This window comes from Mercurialis annua, linkage group LG6, assembly GCF_937616625.2.
Source record: "Mercurialis annua linkage group LG6, ddMerAnnu1.2, whole genome shotgun sequence".
Taxonomy (NCBI): Eukaryota; Viridiplantae; Streptophyta; class Magnoliopsida; order Malpighiales; family Euphorbiaceae; genus Mercurialis; species Mercurialis annua.
Window position 1 is genome coordinate 39143487 of NC_065575.1, and position 12341 is coordinate 39155827.

General features: G+C 27.2%; 1 protein-coding gene across 2 annotated transcripts; it reads right to left on the bottom strand.

The window, feature by feature from the left end:
- Nucleotides 1-44: 44 nt before the first annotated feature.
- LOC126687140 (uncharacterized) lies at nt 45-3075 on the bottom strand. Of its 2 annotated transcripts, none has more exons than XM_050381547.2 (7): nt 2802-3075; nt 2614-2685; nt 2203-2267; nt 1316-1454; nt 531-611; nt 312-407; nt 45-232 (listed from the first exon to the last, which is right to left on the bottom strand). In XM_050381547.2, the coding sequence occupies exons 1-7, from the start codon at nt 2934-2936 to the stop codon at nt 179-181; spliced, it is 642 nt and encodes a 213-aa protein (XP_050237504.1). In that variant the 5' UTR covers nt 2937-3075; the 3' UTR covers nt 45-178. The 2 variants fall into 2 exon arrangements, with proteins under 2 accessions (XP_050237504.1, XP_050237502.1); XM_050381545.2 differs by having other exon boundaries at nt 1316-1460.
- Nucleotides 3076-12341: the final 9266 nt, after the last annotated feature.

Below are 12341 nucleotides of genomic sequence, written 5' to 3' on the forward strand. Positions count from 1 at the left end.
TAAATATTACTTCATTGAATGTGACAGATTTATAAGCACTAAACTTTTGGAATTATTTTATTTTCATTTATGCCCCGAAATCAGGGAAGAATATTGAGCAATGATGGAATGCTCCCTTATAAATAAATAAATAATAAAAATAAGTGGAAAAATTGTTGTAAGATTTTATAGTAAGCAATTACACTAAATGTTGCTGTTCTTCGACAACTCCATCTATTTGGTCATCTTGATCCTGAAACAGGAAAAAAAATATATTAACTCATTTAGTCACTGCTGGTTAATTTCAGTGAAATCCCTAAATTTGTGCTCACCTGATATTGTCTCCTGAAGCTTTTCTGAATTGCTGAAATTATCCTTAATAGTATGAACATGGGTAGAAGAATTCCACTGGCTCTCAATACAAGTATCTGAAGCGTAAACAAAAGGGGAATCAAGATTGTGACATGAAATCTAACTTATTTTTATAGAAAAAAGGTATGAGGTAGTTAAAGTGCAAGCAAGAGGTTCAAATAAGAAATTAATTAACTTACCGTTAGAAGCGTAAAAGGGTAATCTTCTGTTCCACCAGTTAGTGTAGCTAACAAATGTTTCAAAAGCAATACCACTGTAAACTGCAAAATTCAATTCAACATTTAATAAAGCTATTACTAAACCTAAACAAAATAATTTGTAATTATAGCTATTTGCTTCCGACCAAATTAAATCTTCTTCTCCATTTTAATCATTGGACTTTTGGCTTGTATTATTGAGTTTTCAGTTTCTTGGGTACCACTAAATATTTGGCTAGCCATAAGGCTAGTGAGACAACAGCCAATTAAAATTGTGTGTTGGTCTTAGACAATCTAGAAAATTGAAAATTGCATATTCAACTCTCGTTTACCTTCTGGCCCACGCTAACAAATGGTGACCCATACTAAGTGCCATTGAAATTTGAATCAACTGTAATAATACAACCACAAACTTAATGAATGTTTATAAAAGTCCATCTTGCTCGGTCAACCGAATTGCATAACATTTCCCTAATTTCCACCAGAAAATTAATTATGGTTCTCCATGACTATTGGAATTCAAACATATCATAAACAAAAATTATCTTATTCAAACATTTTAAATTGTATATTTGGACTAAAATATACATTTTATATAAAAAAAATCAAGACAAAATAAGTTAATATTGTTGTCACTTTCTTTATGAAACTTAAACGCTAAGCATACATACTCAATAAGTAATAAATTATCCTATAGTGAACAAAAATTCATTTTTGTCGATCAGGACGGAAATGGTAGAAAGTTGCAGGGTAAAAAAATAACTTACAGTTAAAGCTAATGACCGGCAATAGTTGACGCTTCTATCGGCAGCAGACGTGCATTCCGCATAGGCTGCTGCGTCAACTGTCACTTGTTCAATCTCATAGCCTTGGCTTTCCGGGTCATCATGTTCTTGAATATCTAAGCTATCTCTACACATTCAAATTATTTACAATTCAGTAATTCTCTTACATTTTACAGTTTCTTTTGTAGAAAACAATTAAAAGATATTCATACTAATTCATGATTATTTTTATATTATATGATAGGGATTGTTTATATAAACAGACAAACAACTGAGTTATACTCCTAGGACATTATGATGTGATCAAATTTGTTTATGGACCAACATTAGTTGTAAAGCACATAAGCATTATTTAATTAGACTTCGCAAAAAATACTTTGAAAATGTAATTAATAAAGGTGACAAATATTCTAGGACGCGGAAAAACAGTTGGTGGATAATGCCACGTGTCATTTTTTATGCATATTACACAAATGGAAATAATATTGATTCTTTTGTGTTATATTATGCCATTGCATGAAAAATGTTCTTAGATAAACCTAATTTACTATACGCTTAATTGCTTTAAAAGTTACAAATTTTAATGTGTTTCGTAATTTTAAAACAAATTTTAAATTTTGGCAATGTCGAACAACAACTTTTAAGTTTTACAATTTGAAACACAAAACAATGTCTAGTCAAAATATTTGCTGATGTGACGCCCGAATAGTGTTTACTCCGGTTTCCATATCAATATTTGGAAATCGAAATGTCAAAGTTCATGTTAAAATTACAACACGCGCTAAAATTCATAAAATTGATGCAATTAAATAAATACCTTTAAATCAATTAATTACAAGTGGAAAACAAAGAATGGAAAAAGAATATACCTAATTGTCATTTCATCAATTAGCTGAGACTTTTTTGAAGGTGCCGTGTATCCTTCTTCATACTTCTGCAATACCAAAATAGCAAAATTCCAAATTTTCATATTATTATTATTAATAATATTATCATCATCTCATATTATTGAATTCCAAATTTCATCTCTGTGCTGGCAACACGTAAAAATCTGGATAACAATTCCACTGATTTTAAATTCTTTTATTCTTAAAAAATTATCCAATAAAAAACAGAGAAAACGAAGTAAAACACAAGAAAAAAAAATCAAAGCAAAAGCGATGTTTACGAACAGAAAACAAGAAAACAATTTAAAATTTTTGGATTGAAAACAAGAAAAAAATTTAAAAAAACGACGGAGAAATTTATAATTTTGTTATTGCAATCAAGAAAACTAATACCTGTAAACAAATTTCGCAAGTTGTATTTCCTTTCTCGTTACACCATCTCTGTATACAATCTCTGTGCGCAAACTGAATTCAATTCAACAACAAAAAAACAAAGTTTATACAGAAAACTCAGATTTTTTTTAATGAAAAATCAAGAACAGCGCGTTAAATTTGAAAATATATTTGAAAATTAAAGTTACCTTAACAGTTCCTGAGCAAGCACACGGAGCTTCTAAGGTTTGAGAGCTTTCAAATTCAGCTTCATGGCAAATTCTACAGTGAGATACTGCACAGCTTGATTGTAATTCATCGATTAATAATACTATTTCTTCCATTAATCTGTTTGTTTAAATAGTTTTAAAATATTTCCCTCTTTTTTTTTTCAATTGAAAATCTCTCTGTTTTTTTTTTCTTTTTCGTACTCTTTTCTTAGTTTCAAAACTTTCTGTGTTTTGTTTGGTTTGGTTTGCTTTCTTTCTTCGTCTCTATTCGACTTTTTAAAGAAAAGAAACTGGACTTGAAGTTACGTAACTACCCTTGTTTTTAAATTTCTTACTTATGTGGATAAGTGACATGAAGGTAGTACCTATATGTTTCCTTTATTTCGTTTGGATTTCTAAACTAAATTGTACAGTTAATTGAATCCAATAATATGTTAGAATGTCACGAAAATCTCCTCTAAGAACTGTTGAAACAAATTAGATATTTGGATTTGGATTTCAAAATCCAGGAAAATAATTTTTTTGTGGAATTTATTATTAAAGACCAAAATGTATTTAAATATGTGGGGTAATTTTATTCACGAACTATACATGTTTTAAAACATATCAAATGTATATAAAAAATTTCTTTTTTTTTTTGTAAATTGATATACAAAGTCATAATATGCTGAGGTGGTAGCTAAAAATAACTTCCACCTCAGCAAAATCAACCAATAAATAAATGCCCAAGTCAGCATACTATAATTTTATATATCAATTTGAAAAAAAAAACTCTTATATACATATGCCATGTTTTAATTATTATTAAATTTAAAAAATATGTATAGTTCGTGAATTTATGTAACATTATCTTTAAATATGCAAACACATTATGATTAAGTGAATCATATTATTAAGAGTTACTTACATATTTAATCATCATTTTTTATTTTTTTATTTCTATCACCATCTATTGTTGTCTTTTTTTTTGAAATTTATCACCGTTTTAAATACGACGAATTTCAAATAAAAATCTATTATAAATTTGAAAAAAATATAAAGGTCAAGATAAAATTAATATATATATATATATATATATTAGTGGTGATTTAATATGTAATTAACCTTTATCATAATCTTTTACCACGTATTTTCCGTTTTTCCAGTCGGCAAAGATTCGCCGGATTTAAAGGGTGATGGATTTGAATATTTTTTTAAGATGTTGGTTTTATTTGTAATTAACCAGATCATTAACTCATTATATCATTGAAAACAACGTAAAGCAATAGTATTTGTTTATCTAATTGTACATAATATTGGGTTTTTGACATATTTGTGTCTCATAGACACAAAAATTCCGGTTTTGTGCCTCTCACCCCAGCCCGCTATCTGGGATAGCGGGCTGCACACCAGTCCGCCATATGAGATGGCGGGCTGGTGCTAATTTGGGTGATTAAACCTAATCACCCAAATTAGCACCAGCCCGCTATCTCATATAGCGGGCTGGTCCCTCCCCAATGATTGGGGAGAGAGTAATTTACTCTCTCCCCAATCATTGGGGCAGATTATATTTTTTTTTTTAAATCTATTATATATAATAAATCGTAGTTCCTGGATGCACACAATTGACTGTCACGTTAGCTTCCATTTGCTGCATTAATTTAAAATTCAATACAATCAAATCATGAACACAAAAAAAGATATAAAAAGAAAACAACAAATTTCACTTTTTTCTTAGCAGCATGAAATTAATAAAATAGTAGTACAACTAAATCATGATTTAATATATTATTATACCTTTAGTTTTTAATATGTAAAAAATAACTAAATTATCTCCAAATTAATAGGAATACCTATCTTTTAGTTTGATTGAATTACGAAATTAAAATACAATATTTGGTCAATATATATTATTTAAATTTTAATCTTATTATTTTTAAAGATATTATTAATAAAATTAAATTAATGATTTAATTATGGTTATTATAAAACCAAAAAAAGAATAAATTCAGTATGTCTTTTACAAAAATTCTTAACTAATTTAATATTAATTATAAATAAAAAATTGATATAATTATAATATTTTTACTAATATGTTCATTGACGAGTTACGTTACGAGCCACGAGCATAGCACGTAATGCGAAACTAGTAATGTATAAATTGGACGTTCACGTTTGATTCGGTTGAATTTGGACTTTGATAAAAAAAAATTATGGAGATACTTAACGTTATAATTTTTTTTTATATTGGACCCTTCGAACCTAAAGTGTCATATATCCATTAGTTTGAATGGTCACCTACAATATTTGTTTAGAATTTTTTTAAAAATTAATGCTCGAAAGCGTCCGAAACTAGCCCGAAAATAGCTAGCTTGAACTACGATTTATTATATATAATAGGTTTTAAAAAAAAAATATAATCTGCCCCAATGATTGGGGAGAGAGTAAATTACTCTCTCCCCAATCATTGGGGAGGGACCAGCCCGCTATATGAGATAGCGGGCTGGTGCTAATTTGGGTGATTAGGTTTAATCACCCAAATTAGCACCAGCCCGCCATCTCATATGGCGGACTGGTGTGCAGCCCGCTATCTCAGATAGCGGGCTGGGGGTGGGAGGCACAAAACCGGAATTTATGTGTCTTTGAGACATAAATATGTCAAAAACCCCATAATATTTTCTATTAATAATTTTTTATTGTTTTTTTATCAAAATATATATTTTCATTAAATGGACACACAAATTGTAGATAATAATTTATTTTCTTGTTTACTAATACTATCATAGTTTGAATTCAGTAAGCAAGTAAGATTTTGAATTAATTATAAAAAATATTAAGATTTTGAATTTCTGCCACATATGGAAATTGATTTTTTTTTTTTTTTTTCCAAAGATAGATCTATTGATGAATATAATAATATAAGAGTGAAAGTCATATGACAATAATTTTTTATATGATCTTTCAAGATTAAGCAACCAATAAAAGGCAACAAACGTGATACAAGCAAAATTAAAAAGAAGTCTAATCATGGATCCCGCAAACTTAACACAACGATAAACCGTCGGACGGGGAGTTCGACCTTCTTCTTCCGATGAGACGGAAAATCCGCTTGAACCGTTGAAGCGTAGTATTTTTGCCAACCAACTATCTTCATCATCTAGATCTATAAAGTTAAAAGTCACAAACCTCCCAATTTTTAGATCTACAAAAACTTGACTTTGAAGAACGATCAAACACTAAAAATTCTTTGTAGATCTAAAAAATCAAAGCAAAAGAGGTGGTAAAGACCTTAAAATTTATTACAACATGATAAAATCAAAAAAACCCCACTCAAAATTAAAGTTTTTAACAAAGATTTATTGAAATAAAGAGTAGATCTATACTATTTAGTAATATGGGCGGAGAGAAGATGATTTTCCGGCTAGCCGGAAAGATCATCTTCTCCCACCCACAAAAAGATGGAGAAAATGGAAGTTCTTTCTAAAGAGAAGTGAGAGCACAAAAATATTAGAGAGAGAAGTGTTTTTTTCTATGGAAATTGATTCACATAGAACAATAAAGACCCATAATATGAATTTTTTTATTATTAAATTAAGTAACATATTAGTAATTGTCCTGCAGAAATTGTAAAATATTAGTTACAAAATTATGAAAAAAAGAAATTAAAATTTATTACTATTAATTTAAATCATATACATTCTTAGCTGACGGACGTTGACTAAATCAAACACGTCCTTTGTTTATTTTTTTCATTAAAATATGAAATGCAATGAAGTTATGAGGGTGGAATCAAGAAATTGAAGTGTTTGACCAAGAGACGTATAATTCACTGTCAAGCAAATCTATATTGGCTTCTTATTTTTATTTTATTTTTTTAACAAAATAATTGGAATCATATGGCTTTATTCCAATTGTATGGATTCTTTGCTTGTGATTAATAACTTTTTTTCCTGTTTTGAATTTTTGAAGTGATTTTTAGCTATAAATATGTTTTGTTAGTCTTAATTAGATTAAGTTATTAATTAATTATTTCAAATGGCACAATCACATGAACTTGCAACTTTCCCATTGATTAAATTGGTAATCTCTAAATAGGGTTATGAATATCTAAACTAGATTCACATGGATTTTCTCACATGACAATTGGCCAATTACTATGCACAAAGTTTAAAATATAGATTCAAATTAGATTAACATTTTTTCATCAATTGTACATGCAACTTCACAGCTAATGATTCTTAATATTTTATTTTAGCTTTTCTACTATAAGGGCAAATACTGGAGAATATGTCTTATTGCCTATATTTTGCTCTCTTTTTTTTATCATAAATGAGAACTTGTCTAATTGCCTAATTAAAGATTGGATAAATATCCAAATAAAAAATTCAAAACATTTTTTTTATAATGAATTTCATAAAATTCAAGAAATTTATTTGCAAATGTATAATATATGTATTTTATTTTAAATTCATTTTTTTAAGTTCCATAGGTTTATTCAAATTTTAATTAATTTATAATAAAATTTCATGAAATTTTAACATAACTATAGACATTTTAATATTTTTAAATAATGATACAAGCATTTCTAATATTATAAAAAACTAATCAATATTACAAAAATTAATTTAGAATTATTTCTATATAATATTTATTTGATTTTATTTAAAATAAATTTTATGAATTTATTATATGGATATCAAACACAAGAGAGGATGAATAAAATAGAGAGAAGGGCAGGCTTGTAATTAAAGAACAAGAAATAAATAATTAAAATAACTGGTTCGTAAAGGAGTGGTAAAATGTTGTTGAAAAAGAAGAATATTGGAGAACTATTATACTAGATCAGAGCATGTCTTGTCCCTTTTTTCAATTCAATTTCAATCTAATCTAACATTATAATTATATAATTCTCTTTACAGCAGCTTTTTTTCAATTAAATTCTTAGTTTATTTAATCATTTTAAAAGTTCCAAATTGTTACGGGTTTGAATGTTTACCGATCTGCCATTAACGGCTATCTTAACACTTTTTCTTTACCTGAAATTTAAAATTTGTGGATCCCACTTACATCTCAACGCGCTCACCGAAGAACACCACTGCCATTTTTTGGACATGGATTACCGTTTCTTCGAAAACAAAATCACTTTCAATCCCTAAATTTTATCATATTATACTTATTAGACCCTAGTATTTTAAAATACATTAAAAATCCCTCAATTTAATAATATTATATTAAAATTAGTCAACCGCTAAATGTACTATATTTTTTTGAATTTTATATATTGTATTAGTCGATTGTTTATTTTTTTTATCATATTAAATTTAAAAAACTAAATAATATCAAATAAATAAATAGTAATAAAGTAATGTATTATATTAAAATAAAAAAATTGATTTGTATAATATATGAGTAAGTGGTGAATTTAGTCTCTAAATTTTTGAAAATAACTGGTCAACAGATTTTGACCAATTAAAGATAATACTCTCTATTTTTGTGTCAATTAAAAAAATTATACACCATCAATAATTTAGAGACCAAAATAATCCAATTTTATTCTTAGTTTATCTAAAAATAAAGAGTATAGTCTTTAATTGACTAAAAATATAAAATAATATTCTTAATTAATAAAACGACTGAAAGTGCGTTATTTGATCCCGAGTTATAAATTTAAAGATAAATTGTCATTTTGTTCTATTTATAAACTCTTTCCGCTTTAAAGTATATATCCACTTGAGCCTTTACATATAATTTAAAAAATAAATAGTTTAAATTTTAATAAATCATCTTCATCTTTTTTTATCATACCCTCATGAAATGCTACATTTAATTCATTTATATAGAATAGTTACAATAAATATTGAATTTTAAATAAAGTTAATGTGAAATAATAATTTTGAAAAGTTAAGTTACTATTAGAAAAAAAAAATTAAGATAAAAAAATGGACAACTATTCTGAAGTGGAAGAGGTATAATTTTCCAATTTATTGTTGCTTAGTAAAAGCTTTACCAATTTACAAAAAATTGAGGGATTGGAATTCCCTCAAGTTCATTTGAATTTGAGGGGGTCATGTTCACGATCTACACCGTTCATTATAAAATGAACGGTGTACATTAATTTAATTAAAATTGTGCTTTTTTGATCTACATTGTTCATTTTGTAATGAACGGTGTAGATCGTGAACATGACCCCCTCAAATTCAAAATGAACTTGAGAGAATCCCAATCCAAAATTGAGAGATATTTTAGTATATATTCTATAATTATTAGAGTCTAATTAGTGAATTGGGAAAATAAAAGTAATTGTCTCTTAAAAAATTATGTTCCACCTTTTTTAAAATAGTAAAATTGGATGGTGACATGCGTGCTTATCCCATCTTGATCTTATCGCAACCATATTTTATTAACGACTTAAATAAAATATTTATGATTATAATTTGCAAAAAATGGATAACAAATATGCGATGTGTTTTTTCTAAAGGTTTAAGGCAAAATGGAAAAGCAAGTGGGTCGGCTAATTCGTGGGGACAAAAAAAGGACGCTACTTGTCTTTCGTACCTATCTTATTCTTACCAGGCTCATCGAGATCATCTCGGCCGTTCATTTTTAATTCCAGTAATGGTGTCCACGTCCATTGGATTACAGTTCAATTATCCATTCTGTTTTAATCATTTATATTTGTTTACATCATCACCAAAATTATTGAGATTTTTATATAATTGATATAAATTAATTAAATAATGTGTAAAACCTCAATTTTAATTTCAGTATATGATTATTTAATAGTGATAATATAGTATGGTTGTAGGAGAGGAATGGCAGTTGGAGGAATCTTTGCTTCAAGTTCAAACTTCAAAGTACGTTATACTGTACCTATCAGCTGGGCTTGAGTTGGTCCATAAATGTTTCTTTCGAATACTTTTACATGTTATTAGGCCGGATCAGATGGGCTAAGCCTACTGTTCAACTCTAAAGAGGTGCTTCTGGCCCAATACTAACTATTTGGCAAATATTTTATTGGAAAAACTATAAAACTACCAAAAGCTCTACCTTTGATTTTTTAAAATATACTTTAAGTCTAAAAATTTCGTCTTCATTTAAAAATAATTCATTTTCTATTTGTTATATAATTCTTTTTGCCTATAAAAATACATTGTAAATATATATTAGATATTTCAGAGATATATCATTGATACATTTTCGATCCATCTATGATAAGGAGCGTATAAAGTAAAAAAAAATGTATAAATTAAAATATGGAGCGTACTAAAATAAAATTAATTGAAAAATGCATTTTTAAACTTTTTACCAGTCTTAGATCATTTGTAAAAAAAATTATATTTAATTTATGAGATAGTTACTATAATTTCTCTAGGTTTAAATTCAAATTTTTTGACTCCTTCCCTAATTTTAAAAAATAATTATTTTCTATTTGACTCTTATGTTTTACATAACTAAAGTTCCTTATAAAAAAAACTTTTAGTTAAAAAAAAACTAAAATATTAGTAGAGAAATAATAACTTAAAAAATTAATTAATGATAATTCACATCTAAATTTATAGTAATAATAGTAATTTTTTTATTGTAATAATTTCATATTTATGATGAGCGGGTGTGATATATGAGGAACTGTTAAGAATTTTCTTAAATTTAAATTTAATAGAAAATATTTTATTTAAAAGGGAAAACAAGATCTGTTATAAGTGTCTTAGTGCGAGAGGGACAAATGGAACATAAACGAGGAAATTAGAGTAGACCTCTAAAGCAGGGCACCTGATTTTTTTTTTGTCAAAAGCAGGGCACCTGATGGTTCTCCTATTTTCTTGCAATTGTATAAATGCTGCTTCTATAGTCAAAATTTAATAATTCCAACAACTAAAAATATTTTCTATAAACGAACCATCAATGGATGAGAAGTTGAGGCTTTCCCATGCATAATTAAAATATCTCCGCAAGCTGTTAATTAATTTGGAGGGGTCTACTTGCAAGAGATAATAAAGTTAGAGTCTCTATTAACAGTTTACACTTCTCTTTTTACAATAATGAATACTTTACTAAAAAAAAGTAGAATTAATTTAATCAAAAATGAAATAAACATTCATTTAAATCATTGATTAAATAATTAAAATTTATATCTATAGCTTCCAACCTCGTTGACTGAAATTTTTAAGCACAAAACTCAGCGATCCGCCTGCTCCACTAATAGCATTATCAAACTTTTATTCCATCACAAGGTATTATTTGTAGTGAAATCAGTGTTAGAACTTAACCTACTTCTAACACTGATTTCACTACATATAATACTACCAAATTTTCTCTCAAAAAAAAAAAATAATACTACCAAATTTGTGAGTGATTACACCTGGATATGATGCTCTACTTAATATTTATTTCTACCATAAATTAACTATTTTTCATTGAATGAGTTGGATTGTAATAGCATTAAATATGTTTTTATCTATAGTAGTTCAGACTTGGCTCCGTCAAATGTACATAAAACCATCAAAAAATTCATAAAAAGAAATACAATATCCATAAAAAAAAAACTTTATAAAAAACGTAATAAATGTGAAATTTATTATTAATTCTTTTAAAAAAATAAAAACCAAACTAACAAAAAACCCGTCGTTGACCGATAAAATACTGGATGGTTATCAAATTTAAATTTTAATAAAAAAAGGAAGAAAAAAATGCAGTTAAATATTTGAATTATGTATTAATTATTTAGCACTAACAAAATATAAGAAAATGAATTTTCATAATTTGGGATGTAAAGACCTTCAACACTTAAAAAAGAGTAATGCTATATAACCCTCTTTTTTAATCCACCTTTTTTAATCCACGTGACATGACAACAAACTAGTGGATGCATTAAAAGTTATTTTTTGAGATATATATTTTTGGAGGGGAATTGAACGAATTAAATGCTGTCACGTAAGGAAGAAATATTTTTAGAAGGGAATTGGACGAATTAAATGTTGTCACGTAAGAAGAAAATTGAAAAAGGTATAAAATACTGGGTTAAATAGCATTTTTCCTTAAAAATATCTCCATAAGCTGAAGGCATGGCTATATTACTAGCAATTGGATAACACAAGTGATTAATACATCTTTGGTGTCTGAGATTCCACTTGGCTTAGATATTTTCATGATCCATCAATAATTCCAAGGACGTTGATTGCCAATGTTTTGACTATTGAAAGTAATAAAGTGCTAACAAAGATCCCAATATTAATTAATTTGGTAACAGAGACAGTGATCACATTAGTCGGTTAATTAAATTAAATTGATAAAATTATAAAAAATAATTATTAATAAAATATATTTAATTGATTTAGTTAATTAATTTTTTTATATCTTTTAGAGTAATCGAACTGAATTTTTTTATTAGACAAAATGAGCCAATTGGTCTAACCGAATTAATCAAAATATCAACTAAACTAACTGAAATAAACCGGTTAATTCGGTTTAACCAAATTTTTAACCACCCCATCAAAACCTGAACCTGGGGGAACTAAAAACAGGAACTTGAACCCACGGGAA

Coding starts and splice junctions, on each gene's coding strand:
- LOC126687140 (XM_050381545.2), bottom strand. CDS start 2,936: ATGGAAGAAATAGTATTATTAATCGATGAATTACAATCAAGCTGTGCA. Junction 2,268..2,613: donor CTTGCGAAATTTGTTTACAG/GTATTAGTTTTC, acceptor TTGGTATTGCAG/AAGTATGAAGAAGGATACAC. Junction 1,461..2,202: donor ATTGATGAAATGACAATTAG/GTATATTCTTTT, acceptor TTGAATGTGTAG/AGATAGCTTAGATATTCAAG.